The sequence below is a fragment of the Arctopsyche grandis genome, chromosome 5, assembly GCF_051622035.1.
Source record: "Arctopsyche grandis isolate Sample6627 chromosome 5, ASM5162203v2, whole genome shotgun sequence".
NCBI classification, from domain to species: domain Eukaryota; kingdom Metazoa; phylum Arthropoda; class Insecta; order Trichoptera; family Hydropsychidae; genus Arctopsyche; species Arctopsyche grandis.
This window is the reverse complement of record NC_135359.1, coordinates 5,121,485-5,139,389: the sequence shown is the minus strand read 5'-3', so window position 1 is coordinate 5,139,389 and position 17,905 is coordinate 5,121,485. Positions and strand designations below refer to the sequence as shown.

General features: G+C 30.5%; 1 protein-coding gene across 6 annotated transcripts in view; it reads right to left on the bottom strand.

Moving 5' to 3' along the window:
- Positions 1 to 17,905, bottom strand: part of Ctl2 (Choline transporter-like 2) — a 32,842-nt gene that overhangs the window by 2,294 nt on the left and 12,643 nt on the right. Inside the window, exons 1-10 of one of the 6 annotated variants that reach the window (XM_077430819.1) lie at positions 14,234 to 14,485; positions 14,035 to 14,130; positions 9,547 to 9,669; positions 7,923 to 8,086; positions 7,440 to 7,638; positions 2,783 to 2,898; positions 2,110 to 2,275; positions 978 to 1,206; positions 732 to 897; positions 533 to 644 (exon numbers count right to left, since the gene is read on the bottom strand). In XM_077430819.1, the coding sequence (XP_077286945.1) occupies positions 533 to 644; positions 732 to 897; positions 978 to 1,206; positions 2,110 to 2,275; positions 2,783 to 2,898; positions 7,440 to 7,638; positions 7,923 to 8,086; positions 9,547 to 9,669; positions 14,035 to 14,071 (1,312 nt within the window). In that variant the 5' untranslated portion in view covers positions 14,072 to 14,130; positions 14,234 to 14,485. Of the gene's footprint in view, positions 1 to 532; positions 645 to 731; positions 898 to 977; positions 1,207 to 2,109; positions 2,276 to 2,782; positions 2,899 to 3,866; positions 4,169 to 7,439; positions 7,639 to 7,922; positions 8,087 to 9,546; positions 9,670 to 9,757; positions 10,128 to 14,034; positions 14,131 to 14,233; positions 14,486 to 17,905 lie in introns of those variants that run through there. The other 5 variants (XM_077430817.1, XM_077430816.1, XM_077430820.1 and 2 more) reach the window with 5 other exon arrangements.

Below are 17,905 nucleotides of genomic sequence, written 5' to 3'. Positions count from 1 at the left end.
AAGAATTTGGAAACTTTCAAAATTAAACCTGAAGTGTTGGACATTCTATTTAAAATACTTGACTAACTAACTATTTAAATTAACTATAAAACCAACGTCAACGGATGTGGAAAGAGTTTTTCCACAGCGGGAAACATCAAGACTAAATTATGTTTTAAAACATTCAATGCATTATTTATAAAAAAATATTTTAATTGAAATTAATATAATTAAATGGCGTTTTTATTATTTTTTTTGTATATACATATATATATTTTTTTTTAATTGTTGTATATCTGTAATGTTCAAAAATAGAAATAAACTTTATTTTATGATGATTTCATTCTTTTTTTAACATTTGTAATTCTACTCATTTCAGTTGCTAAGCAAAAAAAAATTAAAATTAGTCGAATATAACCGAATACTCGGTTATTTTCAATTTTTACTACTCGATACTCGGGCTGTTGATGAAGTCGAGTATTTGGAATTTGGTAATAAATTCTCTAATTAGTACTGAACGTGACTAGCAAAAAAACAAATCGCTTAAACTCACCGAGCAATGCTTTTATATACATGGGACTGGTAACGCTAAAGAAATGACAAAATGCGTTTTGGGAGCTCCCGCACTCCTCTTCAAATCTTTCAGGTATGCATGCGTCTCCATCCTGTAATAATATCCAACATTACACACAATTTAGATGTACACTCAGCAAAAAATACATTGTATACCTTGTTAGAACATTAACACAAACCTTGTATTCGCCGCAACGCGTCTCATTCATTCCAACAACTTTATAATTCGTTTCACCGATGGAACTCAGATAAACTCCCACAACGACAGTCAAACACAAAACCAAACACTGCATGATCCAAGGGAATATTGGGAATATTAACGTGGACATCACGGAGCTCACAGCCCTATGAAATGATCAAAAAATAATTATTTAGTCAAAAGGTTTAACATTAATAATTATGTGTGTACACAAAAGACGGCTTACTTGCTGCCTTCTTTGATGAGAGCGATCGCAATGACGATTCTCTTTCGCAAAAACACAATTGCAAGTAGTATTATGACGAGGATGACGCAAGCGGCTATAAGTATCACAAGCCAAGTCTCCTGAAGCATTAATACCGATTTTGCTCCAGCTTTGAGATTAGTTATAGGTACGTCCAACACGACTGGGTTTGCTTTCAAGTACGCATATCTATTGTACGCCAAGTATATAGCTGGAAATTTAATACATTAAAAACATACGGTGCGTTTGATTTTTTTAAAATAACACTGAGCAACAAAAAAAAATACCAGAGCGGAGACTAACCAATCTTTACTAACTTTGACTCACTGAGTTCGAATATGATAATGATTTTTGTTGGTTGGTGATCGTTTACGAGATATGAGCGTTTAAAAAAATGCGCGATTTTTACAGTTTTTTGGCTTTTGCGGTCTTTAACTCAAAATCTAGTATTGCTGTGCTCAAAGTGAGTATTGGAATCAATAGTCAGATGTTTTTCCTATTGATTGTGATATTTCATTGCTTTAAAATACTTATAATTAATTATCTAGCGAATTTTAAAAGTCAAAATTACATGCCGTCTCGCTTGCACCCAACACATTACGCGTTACAACCATATACATAACGAAAGCATTTAAATTGCAATTACCGCTTGAATTAGTACGTTTAGATAAAAAAGAAAAATATTGAGATAGAAAACCAATTTTTATAAACGTGGTGAATTAAAAAATTTGTCAAATAAATGAAAAATAGCACGGAAAAAAATCCGTAAAAAAAAATATATTTTTGACTTTTAAAATTCGCTACACAATTAATTATAAGTATTTTAAAGCAACGAAATATCACAACCAATAGAAAAAACATCTGACTATTGATTCAAATACTCACTTTTAGCACAGCAATACTAGATTTTGAGTTAAAGACCGCAAAAGCCAAAAAACTGTAAAAATCGCGCATTTTTGTAAACGCTCATATCTCGTAAACGATCACCAACCAACAAAAATCATTATCGTATTCGAACTCAGTGGGTCAAAGTTAGTAAAGATTGGTTAGTCTCCGCTCTGGTAATTCAAAAACGTGATTTTTTGTTGCTCAGTGTAATTATTCATTCACTTACAGTATGAAAGAATGGCCACTACACCGAATATCGAAAACCAAACGATTGGAGCTGCAATCCATCTCATCAGCGCTATGTATATGAGACATATAATCATCACAACAAATAAAGAGAACACTATCCACCATCTGGCGTTTACCAAGTCTTCGACAATCATCGTTCCCATCTGAAAATAATGTACGCTTTGATAATTCTCTAAGAATTAAATTAATATTGCGCTATTTCTCACATGAGAATAAATTGAATAATATTTAATAATTACACTTTTAATTTGTGCACTATTAATAATACATATTTATGAGTTAGAATCGCCTAGTGAATAAGATATGTTATTTCATCAAGAGATTTTATGTACAGAAGAAATGAATTTAAAAGCAAATGGTGTTAGTTGAATGGCATTATATAGATTTGATCTCATATTTACAAATTAAATATGTATTTATTTACATACATATATTTTTTGTGTCTTTGATTTATTATTGTAATTCATGTCATATATACCCGGTGTCCCCCGGGCTTCTATTCGGCTATATTATTATATACAGGTCTTACACATATGCACATGTATTGTATACGAATGCATATACTCTGGCGATCCTGGATACATCTCTTAAAGAGTTTATAAAATTTTTGTAACACCAAATGTACGAATTAAAATGTCGAATTTGCCTACCTCGTTGATTCGTGCAAGTATATTCATGTTTTCCTCCAATCTTGCAATTTGCTCCTCAGTAAATGCAGTTAATTGTGTGAAATCCGTGAATTGAACCGGTAAACAACGTTTGGAAGCTGCATTTCCAAAGTGTTTTCAAAAATGCATAAGGGATGATCATGCACCATAAAAGAGGACCACACCAATCATTAGTAAAAAGATACGCTTTCATTTACAGATAAAAAAATAGTATGCATATATGTACATATAACATAAATAAGTGAATTATGTATTATCATTTTAATTCTGTGCAAAAATTTGTACTTTGTATTTATGATTATCACGTTCATTTAACAGATTTTACATTTTTCGAATGTTCACATTTGTTGTTTCGAAAAGGAATACATTTAAAATCAGTGAGTCAATACAATAAAACAACGAGAACAAATTTGATGTACATGTGGTTTAAGCAAGCAGTTGGATAATACAAGCAATATTTATGTAAAACTAACTTAAAGCAATCAAGCTATTTTGTTACAGGAAATGTAATTTTCTAAAAAAAATACACAAACCTTACTGTTGCACATAATACGAGCAAAGCATGGCAACAAATAATACCAATACAGTAGATTCCTGTTTGATTGGAACGAATCGGAGCTAGAATACTTTGTCCCAATTAAATGGCTAATCATATTAGGTCTAACAAACTGGAATCGATTGTATTTGGAAAAACAGAAAAAGATAAATTATTGAAGAAAGTGTGAAAAGCTATGTTTGTGATATAAGAATTGAAATATACATATAAGTTGTGCATGTAAACAAGCTTAATTAATTTCCAATTAGAATTTCAAGTATATAGGTATGTATAATATACATATGAGTTGTTTATTTTGAAAATGTTGCAAGTTTACTTTCATTGAGTGTGTATGAATCAGTCGGTGATATTAGCAAAATAAACTTGCACTTATTTCCAAAAATTTACGGTTCACATGCAAATGCTCAATAAATAAGTATATTGTTATTTTATGTAGGTAATATGAATCATACTAAAATGCTTCAGGTTAGTGGAAATTAGTATATCGATATATTTCTATTTTGAACGTACTTCTTGGGTGGACTTAGAGTCAGTAAAGTACGACAGTGAAGCCGCTATGATTAGTCCGATATACGTGTCTAGAACTGTGATTCTCGATTCGAGTTTCTTCACACTTTTGACCGTTTTCATCGCATCTCTATTGCAAGAATAGCCGGCGTTTTCTGGGCGATCGGCGTTCGGCGAAAATGCTTTAGCAATTCCAGACTTTAGTTTATTCACAAAGGATTCAGGCGCTTGTTGCTGGCTCTTGGCAACGGAACTTCCAGGACCGCACAACATTGGAGTTAAATCGCCAAAGCACCGACCAAGGACTAGATCACATTTTGATAATGTTTAATGATTTCTAGATTACATAATATGGCACAATAAAAAAGCTGGAATATGGAAAATTAAATTGCATACATTATATAACTAATTGCTAAGATAAAAGGCTCTATTGGAATACAAAATAAATAATAAACGCACGTTGAGCATGAAATATAAGCACACCTTTGTATGTAAAGCAAATGTAGTATGTACTTGATTTAATTTTGCTATAATTTAATCTTTTTTTCTTAAACTTAAATCTATTAGTGGAATTTAACCATTTCTAAAAATGCTTTTTTGACAATATTGCAAAAGCTCGATTCAATATACCTAACTGAGAGGTTCAATACTTACTCGTATTATTATATTGACGTTCATTAACTATAATCGATAGATTTTGATTTTGTGTTGAGGATATGTTACAAAGATATAGATTAAACAGATACATTTTCATTATATTAATCGGCTAAATCAAGGTTTCACTATATATGTATGTATATGGAACCCAAGATTTACAGTATACTCATTACTTTATCTATGTACGTAGTAACAATCGATGAAGTTTTGTGATCATGCGAAAATTCGAACTCGAGATTTTGACTGATTCCAACTTGGAATCGATCACTGATCACGTTTTCATGATCTAGAAAAAGTGAATGTGTCTGTGTGTCATTGTATTTGCGGATTTTTTGAACACCGTTCGTCCTATTGAACTGAAACTTAGTATCGGTTACTGAAATTCTTATCGATACGACGTAAATTTTTAAACCTTTTGGTTTATTGAACTGAAATTTCATATCTATAAGTTTTTTCTTCCACTATTTTTTCGACCTCTTAAACATGTGTGCTTTTCACAAAAAAAATTCAAGTATAATTCTTGTATCAATGTGATGAAAATAAAAAAAAAATCACCAAATTTAATAAACCGGAAGTGGGATTTTTTCCACTTAGAAAAGTCAAAAATGTTTTGACCACGATTCTGTCCACACCCCTGAACGTATCAAGCTGAAAATTTATATTTGTATTCTTTATGTACTAACTTAGAGCTGATAAGATTTTGGTCAGAATTCGTAAACCGGAAGTAGTATCTTTTTTAAAAACTATATTTCATTATTTTATTTTGACCTTTTAAATTATTTTTATTTTCTTGATATTTAATGCGTATAGTAATTATAGTGATTTGAAGTAATAGAAAAATTTCAAACAAAATTCGACAACTGGAAGTAGAACTTTTGTCGTGTGTAAGTTTCCCTACATTTGCGCTCAATTTGTAACGAAAATGCTCTCATAACCGGTATGTGTGAACGTTTATGTATGTTTAATTATCGATTTTTTTGGTGACCTTTTAATATTCCTCAAATACATAGATAAAGTCATGAGTTGGTCACATCCGATTTTTTTATTATTTTAGGTTGCTTTTTAAATTTTGGATGCCACTTTTGGTTTAAATTTAAAATTGTGAAACTGGAATTGTATTGAAAAAATAAATCATTCACATTAATATTGATTAAAAGCTACCTTATTAATTTAATGAACTATTTTTCCAAACAATAATCCAGTTGGAATGTGGATATTATAAATTCAGTAGAAATATTATACATAAAAATTAAATACACACATTAAATTACATACATATTTACCATTATATCTAGAGAATGGTTGGTACTAGTGACACTACCTATTATGCCAAATGTGATACTTAAGGGAATTGTTGCAGTTGTTGAATTTATTTTGTACACTTAATTCTTTTTTACAATCTGAATTGAATTTGTACACCTACGTCAATTGGCGGTAAAACATATTACTAATTTGGGTTGATTTTTTATTTTTATTTTAGTTAACGATGACTATAAAATTGCCTCCAGTCATGGACAAGATCCATTGGTTTTTGTTTTATTAATTTGTGATTTATTCTCTTTACAGAATTACAACTATCATATTAAGATAGAGAAATCTTATATTAATAGAAGTGGCTTTAGGCGTTATATTGTTGTCAAGTGATGATCGTCCGCAGACAATCCTAAATAATTTTAGCATCAGTCGTATTTGATGCTTGGTGCTCGATGTCTGTCCGATAAAAACTTCTCTGTTTGTTTATATTACTCGCAAGATGGGCAAGCATCGGTAAAAATTGCACAATGCATTCAAAAACACACAATAAACAACATGGGATACATTTTATAAGTAAATTGATCCGATTATATTCCGTGCGTTATAGCGTATTTATAGAGACGTACCGCGTAATATTGACAACAATTATGTATTCGTAAGGGCCCTTCTATTATTATTACATTTCTCTGTATTAATAGGTTTATTATATAATAGTCCAATTTTAATTGAAAAATCTAATGAAATTCTGAAATAAAGAAGGGGAATGTTCATATCTAGGATTCTCTGTTTGTCTAGATACAATGGTGCATATGTTTAAAAATTTCACCTTGGCGAGAAAAGTGACATAATTTAAAAAAGTAGTTCTATGTAAAAATAAAATTTAAAATCGTTGTAAGACATATTGAAGTCATTTCCGAATTTTAATTAAAAATTATTACCCTATTGAATATTTTTTGCAAACGTAATAAAATGCTGTTTTTTTATTTCGATTTATAAATTTAAAAAAAAGTTTTTTGAATTGTGTCACTATTCCCCAAGATGTGATACAGGTTTTTAATTACAAATTAACCCTTTTTCATTTCAAATTGACCATGTTTCATTACAAATTAAACCTTTTTCATTTAAAATTGACCCCTTTTCAATGTCAATTTGAAATGAATAAGTAAAAAAGGGTCGATTTGGAATGAAAAACCTGTATATTTTTGAAATTTGTAGATGTAAAAACATAAGCAAAAGTAAAACACGTTAACACAGACACAACCAACATAATGCAAATGTTCAAGACTTGACAAAATTTTAGTCTGATGAATTGACACAAAAAAACACGGTTAATATTTTTAGATAAAACGAGACCAATGGTCAAAATCACAACATAAAAAATTTCACCATGAAACGAAAATTGCAACATAATCAGTAGCCAATGGATAAATATAATAAAAAAATGATTTCCTTTCCATTAAAGTTTTAAATTAGATTAACAACAAATGTATACGTAGAAATGAGTCTGTTTACAGACCATAGAACAATCTGTGGCCTTGAACATCAATTTAAATGTAGAATTGATTATTACTCTAATCACATCATAGCAAACGCGAAACTGTACAAAATTTCCTAATCCATTAAAAGTTTAATCAACCTCATCAATGTATTAAATGAAGCTTTTACTTGATTTGCTCTCGAATATGTTTTCAGCACACTCTTCCTCGTCCATCAGTTTTAAAATCTTTGTTTTGGAATCAATTGCAGTTTTATCTACATGATATTTGCAAACGAATTTATCCCTCATTTCTTTGATTTTACTATCAGTCCAAGTGTCAATTATGATTCTCAAAATCATTGTATTAGGACATTCCTTTACGCATACCTAGAAATAAAACAAGCATTATATTCATATCTGTGTAGTTGAATTGAATATATATATACATATATATATATATATATATATATATATATATATATATATATATATATATATATATATATATATATATATATATATATATTTATGTAGGATTGGTATGGATGAGAATATTTTAAGTTGGCAGGTCTAACGTCGCTTTGAGCGTCACTCGAGCAATGGTCGAGCCCGAAGCGAACACATTAAACGAGTTGCGTAAAGACTTTGACTTTGAATATATATGTACACACTTGTTTCGTTGGACAGCCGTTGATGGGCACCGTAGGAGAGATACATTTAGTCATGTCGAAAAACACCAAATAAGGTTTATCGATGACTGACGAATCTAATCCACACTTCAAACCGTCAGAGTCGGTCGGCACCAATAGCCGGCGAACATCTCCATGCATAATTGCTGAAATATATTAAACTAATTAGTAAACGTAACAAAAAATGTATTCATTTATTAGTATCCGGACTAGATCCGGTCTACCAAGATAATTTTAAACTTAATACATATAACCAATTTAAGTTAATATTGGATAAAAAAGTTCACATAACAAAATATTATTTTGTATTTTGGATCTTTCATGCAGAACTACTTATAATCAAAGAAACTCTTATGTGGTTCAAACACTATGTGGTTATGGTTTATGTATTTTTGGTTTCAAACCAAATGTCGACATAAATTACAGTATATAGCAGACTTTAGGCTAACAGAGAAGTTACACACATACAGTCATCGATTATTATTAGTGAACAAGAAGAGCATTCAAGGTTCCCACTAAAGCATAAAAATGAATGTAGCAAATTACTGTGGTATTTCTGTACATTAAAAATTACTGTATAATTTGGTAATACAAAACAAAACCCCAGTGTCTACCCTATTGCCTTTTGCAATGGAATGAAAGGAAAGTGAAAATAAATTGTGTAAGTAGCATTTTTTTCGGTACGCTTCGTTCTACCAACTTGCAATATCTCGAGATGCGTTTTCTAAATTATTTTTCGTCTGCTTAAACAGGAGTGTGTATATTGTATATAAAAATGCTTTTTTTTTAAATATACATATGTGATATCTTTAATATACGAGCCCGTAGTATGGCTCGGTGGTTGCGTTTATGTTTAGCACCGAGAGGTTCTGGGTTCGATCTAGTAATCTTTAATGCTGCTGGTTAGACTTGGATATTTATGACTCCAAGTCGATCATTTGTCATCAGAGTTTGCCAATTTTAGCTGATCATTGTTGAAACGCAACCACTGAGCCATACTGATGACTAAATAAAATAGAATAAAAATATTTTAAAGACGTATTAATAGCTAAAAATTGAAGGAATTATCACAATATTTTTATTTTATTTTATTTATTTTATCTAGCCAGCAGTATGGCTCAATGGCTGCGTTTAGGTTTAGCACTTGGATATTTGTGACTCCAAGTCGATCATTTGTCATAAAGTGAAAATATATTTTCACCAATTCAAGCAGTGAAAATGTATCAAACAATGAATTTACAACGTTTGACTCTATAAATTTAACCCTAACAACCCAATATTAGATGAATAGGGCAAACCCTCACTTAACCTAACCTATCCTAACCCTTAAATAATACCAACCCTAGCAATCTAATCTTAAATTAATAAAACAAACCCTGAAAATGTAACTGGTTATGATTTGACTGAAACATTACTGAAAATATATTTTCACTTTAAATATAATTTCACTGTGACATATATGTATGTACACTCGGCATATATTTATGTACACTCGGCAACGAAATAAACTGAAAAAGTTTGGAAAACGACTCTTGAGATATTGCAAATTGGTGGAACGAGGTAGACCCAAATATTCAATACATCAAGAGTTAATGAAAAGAATTACCGTAAGCACTGGTAGCACCCCAGCATGCGAGGAACACCACAAAGATCAGCAAGCATAACAAGTCTGTACACGATCTCCTGTGCAAAGGTCCTTTGAAGTCCGGATCAAACTTGAGCGGCTCACCTGCAAATTAGCAATTCAAGTTATCATCTTTAAATTACACTGCCAGTGCAACGGTAAAAGGATGTATTTGGATCAAAAATTAGAGAACCTTTACGTCGAACAGGAGGTTTATCCCCATCGCAGCACATTTTCACAATGAATTCACAAACAAATCGGTTTTTGTATCATAACACGCAATTGAAATGCATGGGAAACTTTTGTGTATGTAATTAGTTATGTTTCAATAAGTCGCAACCTTGTCTGTGCTATTGCGAATTTTCTTTTGTTACGGCCATTTTCCTAACCGAACGAGTGAAAATGCAGATGGGTATGCATACATAGTCAGACACTTTGTTTTGTGACAATAAGAGAGTGAATACGGAAGTCAAAGCCTGAATACGATAGATGCTTAATTTCGCAGCGATGGAAGAGGACAATTTACAAAGGCAACGAGCTGCTGACTGATTCGATCATGAAGCAACAGCAATAGCTCTGATGGTCATTTGTTAGAGTGTATACCAGTGGTTGGCAACCTGTGATCTGTATGCAACTATGTACATGTACGTAGGTGTACTAATCTTTGATTTTAAGTATGTATATTTTATCTGAATGTGGACAAAAGCATGGAACTTTATAAGTATGTGCCGTATCTATAGTGTTAATACAAATATAAGTTTATCAATAAAATGTATTTGTTTTTATTTAAAATTTAAATTGTATTGTTTTTCAATCGTATTGCTTGTTTTTATCGGATTTAATTATGTTGTTTTTTACTTATGTTGTGCACATCTGCTGATATTTTTGGTTTTTTTGTTATTATAAAATGAAAAAAAATCCTTGTTGAAGCCTTTGTCTATTTTTTTTTCATTTCAAATTGTTGAACACGCTGTTTAAAAATTAAGTTTCAATCTAAAAATGGGTGAGACTATTTATTTTCATCAAAACTTAAAAATATAGTACCGTATAATTTAGAATACGCTTTTAGTGTATGGAATCCTCATATATATTTTGATTTTTAAATGCTTTTTATTATTACGAAATTATGTTCACAATACATCTTATATCTATTTTAATAGCTACTGATCTACTGATCATTTTCTATTTTACAATTTAATTTAATTTGGTTAGTAATCATAGTATTATATTATTAGAATGTTAATCTACAGCATAATAGGAGAAAGAGCTCAAAAACCTATTTACAATCCTTTAATCCTCATATATATATAAAAAAAAGTTATATGTATCGAAAAGGTACACAAACGAGAATTACAAAGATACCTTTTGAACTTAAATCACTTTCTTATAACGAGAGGTTGAAAATAATTAATGAAACACTTGGGACGAGAAGAATAAGGGATGAATTAATCAAAGTCTTTAAAATAATAAATAATCATTATAATTATTATGTTAACACTCATCTTAGAGGTCTAACTCTCAGATTCCAAAAAGAAAAATCGAATAAATTGATCGGAGATTCCTTCTTTTCAAACAGAGTGGTTGCAGTTTGGAATAGACCTCTTAGCAATGTAGTTAATTCTTAAAACGTTAATAGTTTCAAAAACAAGCTACGTAGATGTCTTACTTAGGCCTTAAACTCTAAAGGATTTTTGTAATTCTTCTTTTCCAATATCTTTTCTATATTTTTGTTTTCTTTTAGTTATTATGTTACCGTTCCAGATATTTTTATTTTTATTTAATCTTTTGGTATTTTCTCTTTTTTCTTATTTTTTTCATGTTTATTTTTTTCTTTTATGTTATTATTGTTATGAATAGTTTTGTTTTTATTTTATTATTTATATTAAGCCAAACCTCGTGGATATATCGGCTTTGCCGCCTTCCCCATGTATTTTGAAGTAAATAAATAAATATAATAATATTATATATGAATTATCTACATATACATATATGTATATATGTACCAAATTACATAATAGACCTGTGGACTACCAATCTTTCAGGAAAAGTGCAATCTTTTTACAATTTTCCTCCACCTGAGCAACACCATGAAATTCAACTAAGTACTGCAAATAATATTAGATAGCAGAAAACCGCACAGTGTTGTATTCTTATTACACCGAGGAGAGACAGGAAGCGGAACAAATGGGTAAGAAATTATAACAGTGGTACCTAATTGAATGTAAAGAATGCAAGGAAGATCTCAAGTGAGATGGGTTGATGATGAAAGGAAATGTGAATGTTATTCAGGACAGAGAAGAATGGAAGTGTGTTTGGAAAGTCTTCATTCAACAGTTAATGTAAAACTGGTGCTAATGATTATCATACAATTTGAATCACAATGTACCATACCAGTTTACATATTATATGTATGTACATATGTATACACATTTAAATATTAAATGAAAACTACATATATCAGGATTTTTATTTTTTACGCTCAACTTATTTCCAGCATCCAATGGTTTGTTATCATTTTTAACAATTTTTGTGGTGTCAAAGATTTGATATTCGACAGGTCCAATTAATTAGGTCACTCTCATAAGGATACCTACATAGCCATTTTGAGGGACAGTATTTTTACTAGTTTCATAACTGACTCACAATTTTGATTTTAATTTATTTACACAGTTTCATTGCTCAGTAAAACAATCACAGAAATGCCTACAATCGAAAAAAGATAATTGAGAGAAGGTTTTCAACCTCTGGAATGGACAAATGATGCCACCATTATGTTCGCGAGTTCACTTGCCTACTGAAACATTCATGTATGAAATATAAACATATAAAAAAAAATAGATGAAATTACAATGCATTTGATAATACATTATATTGTGAATGCTTTTCTGTCTTTGATTTGCAGATAGACAATATACGGAAGTCACAATCAATAATATTATACTACACTGGAACACTGAAATAAGAACGACTATGTTTGCAACATTGCCAAATCTGAATTTTTTCCAGATGCAAGCAAACCTTATCTTTCTATAATCGTCAAGATAAATATTATACCAAGAAGCTACGATCTTCATATCTATTGAATTTCAAGACGAATTTTGCACATTTATACATACGCAGGGCATTTTTTCCCTTAACGCGGTTTTTTTCTCAACATTTTTTACGTTTCAAACGAATATAATTTGAATATAAACTTTTCTAGTAAAAATATTTGATAAGAAGTAAGTTCCGGCACCTTTTTTTTTCAAAAAAAAGCCCTGCGTATACGTATATGTATGTATGTATAATGATCACAGCTCTCTTAAACGGCAATCATGAAATGTAATCAATGAAATGTAATTCACTAGCAATATAACAGTTGTAGGATAAGATAAGATCACATTGGGACTTAATTGGTTGTAAATGATGGACGATATAATCTAAGTGCGTCGGAATTTGACAAATACCGTGCTAATGTGTGATGTTAGTATGTCACACAATCCATGCATTGAAATGATAGGTCACCCCTGGATTTCACATTAATTTAAACGGTAGATAGTGTTTAATTGACGAAATTGAGTACATCGTTCTGGAAAACCGAAGAAACAAAGAAACGTCTGTCGTCGAATCATCATACAAAACAATGAGAAAATTGGCTCTGACCGTATGTATTGTTCATCTACTAGAAATATATCATCATATCATATATACATGTTGTACATATATATAACATCGTTATTATGTGTGTCTGTGTAAGATAACGCTCGCCATACTATAATAGTCGTTTCGATTTGACATACGTACGTCACAGTTAAAACACTGACAACAAAATACGAACATAATAACAGATCAACAAAAAACTTCTATATACACTGTTTGCTACCAATGTTTCCTCTACGCAAGTCTCTGAGCATTTAGCGCCATCTATTGAAAATGTATTTGATTAAAAAAAAATTCTATTGGTGTTTTATATTTTTTATATGTAGGTAGATAGGTATTTTTACCATTTTTTTATATTAAACAATTAAATATAAATATATTTAAAAGGTATTTGATAAAATACGACCGCGACACACACATTTATTTTGATTTTTTTACTTTATCTATAAATATAAATAAATAGATGAAGATTTGTGATTTTATTTAAAAACTTCATATGCCATAACCCATGCGATGATATTTCATCGGGCACAACACTAGTAATAATATAATATAGGGTATGTGAGCAATCTTGTTAATTGAAAAAGTATGAGTCAATATTAATTTATGGTTTTTTTTTTTTTTAATTCAATATTTATGTGGATATTTAAGCAGAAATTCATAAAAGCTGGGGTCATTGAAACGTTTCCATCTTGTTTTTCCACACAAAAACCGAATGATATGTTTTTCTTCGTCAATTATATTACAGATATAACATTAAATTGACCGGAAGTTTCCAGTCAAAAAAATCAGTAGAAAAAGAGAATAAAAAACAAAGTAAAAATCACTCACCGTAATCTTTTTCCGGTACTTCGGTATTTCTCGCCATGTTGATATATCTTCAATTAAACACGCACGACGATTCTTCAACTCCACTTGAATTTAAGTCTGAAAAACATTAAAAAAAATAATGAACAAAATCAACCGACTCAAACTATAACGTACTCGTGATATTTATATGAAGCCGTCGTGATGATAAAGTCGGACTTGCCTGTATTATATGTATATGTATACATACACTAATTTTTATAGTCCAATCATATGGTAGGCGGTGATCGACGAAATGTGAAATCAATTAAAGTTCTCGTTCGCGATGAGTGTATGAAAATTTTCATAAAATAGCGGTTAGGTAATAACATGTTGCCTAAACGTTAAATATTATGGGCATGAGCGAGGTGCAATAGCCAATAAGTCGACGATACGAATGCAATAAAAATTGCACACAAGGTAATAATTAAAGCACAACATATATATATAAGCGGAATTTATATTATTTTTGATTGTTATCTGTATTTGTAAGTATTGTATTAGTAACTTGAACGTTATCTAAATCTATCGTAAATTGGCCTGAATTTCATTTTATCTGTATACTCATTAGGAAATTATATTTCCCTATGTATTCACTATTTTTATTGATTATTTTACTGCACGTAAATTTTCATTGCATTGAATCATATGTTTTGGCAACAAACAGATGCGTAATCTAAAAGGGGGAAATTTGATACAAAAAAAACTACATATATTAGTCAGAGATCTCTAACGCAACGGTGATTTTTTTTGTTATACAAAATATTGCGTTTCGTTGCCAAGTTTTTAAACTGTAGTATTTATACTACAATTTATTTTTAAAAAAATACACAAATAAACAAAGGGGAAAAGGTTCTGCAACAGATAATACACAATACTTTAAATCACCAACATGTTTTACAGTTTTTTGATACTCATTTACTTAAAAGCCAAACTTTCCAACTCACTCCAATCAGTACAGTTCCTTGGCTATTAAGTAAATAGGAAATTCTTTATTTTTGTCGCACAGCCTCACTTATGTGAGCAGGAGCAGGATACAAAGGGACTAGGTGACGTCATACCGAGTCCCCTGGTATCCTGCTTGCGTACACATAAAAGTAAGGCTGTGCGATAAAAATAGGGAGTGAACTTCTCAATTTTTGTCGCACAGCCTTACTTAAATGAGCACGATCAAGATACAAGGGGACTAGGTGACGTCATATCGAGTCCCTTTGTGCTCGCGCACACATAAGTAAGGCTGTGCGATAAAAAATAGGGAGATTTTCCCCGCACGCCACTGAAAATAAGTACTATGTAACAGTAGAGTAGATAAACTTGGAGGGGTTTATATATTTTTAGTCGTTTGAGTCATCAACATGAGAATAATTGTAAGAAACGGTAGAAAACAAATCGCGTGTTGGTTTGACCTAAATATCCAGATGTGGGGGAAATTCGCTCCCTTATCGACTGGGTCAAACATGTGATTAACTTAACTGCCGAAATTGGATGAAATTAAACCGCATTTTTAAATGTAGAGTTTTCCGATAAACGCTATCAAATCCTGACCTAAAAATGAGAGACTGCGCTTTTATTTTTATGTGGATTTAAAAACAGCGATTAGCATCCAGTATTATGTATGTACATCTCCGTATTACTTTTGTAATACTGTGATATTAAATCGGAAAAGTTTCAGGAGAGATATTGGAAAACAATCACTAAAACCACGTGTATATTTTTAGAAGTTATAACGAGGAATACAAATTTGGAGTTAAATGTTAAATGTAATTCAACTAATTTATAATATGATTAAAGACTTTGATAGTTTGTTGAAAAAGCCTAGTTCTAGTCATTACTTCACGCAAGTAAGCAAGCTTGTCAACACAGCTGGCAGTTCGAGTCTCATTTGCCATCTAGAATCAGACTGGCATTAAATATGAAATGTCACATAAGCGAAAAACATCACAACATTTCTGTTTGATACCGCTCGTTAATATAATACAAAACTCGTTAAGTGACCGGTTCGCTTTTAGTTGCAATTATATTTATTAGCAATATAACATTAATGACACTGAGCAAAAAAAAAAAAAAATACCAGAGCGGAGACTAAATAATCTTTGCTAAATTTGAATATAAAAATGATTTTTGTTGGTTTGCTCTCGTTTATGACATTTAAAGGCGTTTAAAAAAGTGCGCAATATTTACAGTTTTTTGGCTTTGCAGTCAAAAAAAAAAATATTTTTCCGTGCTTAAAAATGAGTGTTGGAATCAATATTCACACTCAGCATGTGATAATGACTAATAATTTTAATGTCTGATTAAAAATATACTTGACAGCAATAGAGAAGTAATGATGAAAAAGTACATACGAGCTTAGTTAAAAATATTCGTACTGTTAAGAGGGCTGTACACCCGAAACCTTAATTTTGTTACCGTTCCTTTCTTCGATATATATATAGAGTGTATGTATAAATTGAGTGAATGCGACAATATATGTATATCAATATATATATATATATATATATATATATATATATATATATATATATATATATATATATATATATATATATATATATTGATATACATATATTGTCGCATTCACTCAATTTATACATACACTATATATATATATATATATATATATATATCTATATATTTATACATACACTCTATATATACACTCTATATACATACACTCTATATATATATATATATATATATATATATATATATATATATATATATATATATATATATATATATATATATATATATATATATATATATATATATATATATATATATATTGAGTGAATGCGACAGTTGCGCTTCGACCAGATAAAACGTGTTTTAAATTGACAAAATCGAGGTTTCGTATTCTACTATTTTCTCCTCCAAAACTGGACCAATTTTTAAAAAAATTTCATCATCGGTATGCAAAATATATTTTCTGTGCATCTATCGGCGTATTTTTTTTTAAATCGACCGTTAAATAACCGCGCTTGACTCTTTTCGTGGGTGTAAAAAAGAGGCGATTTTATAGATGTTTGGCGGCTCCTAGCTCCTATAAAAAATAATTAATCAAAAAAATAAAACGATAGATGCACCCCAATGGTGGATATCCATAGCATATTAAAAAAATTTCTATAGTGCCATAATTGAGGTAGGGAGAAGTATAGTACGTTTGTATGGACAAGGCGCTGCTGTCCAGCCCTCTTAAGTTTAATTCGTATATTCGTACTGTTAAGTTAAAATACATGTATTCAAACTGTTGCTGGGTTAGTATATGTAGTTTTGTGTTACAAGGACGCGAATAATTTAGTATAGTACGCCAAAAGCAAAGTTGGCATTTTCTTAGTGTGACAAAAAACCGTTAATTTGGCAAGCATCGTTAGCTAGAACAAAACGGCCGATTCCAAGTGCTTTAATGTTGCGTCCTAAATTGTCTTCCATTTATATATACATATACATATATGTATATGATAGAAAAACCATGCGTTGAGAAAATAAGGAAAACTCTCGCAAAAAAATAGTAGAGCGGAGACCAAAGTAGGGTTGTGCGAAGTTTTATTTTATCAAATGACTTAGTAAACTTATATTTATAACTGAGGTAGAACTCTAGCTTCCCACACATTGTAATTATGGAACTACATACATACATAGTTGTGGCTTTGAATGCACATGACTGAGCTTTCATGAAAATGTGACTCACTTTACAATTCTCGGATGTATTTTCATACTTTAATCTCGAGTGGAAATTTCGCAATTATGTACATATGTGGTTAATTGGAACGATAAGATATTGAACAAACAAACAGATGTACATAAGTTGGATCACCATAGAATGTATGCATATACTTTCAATTAAACATTGACT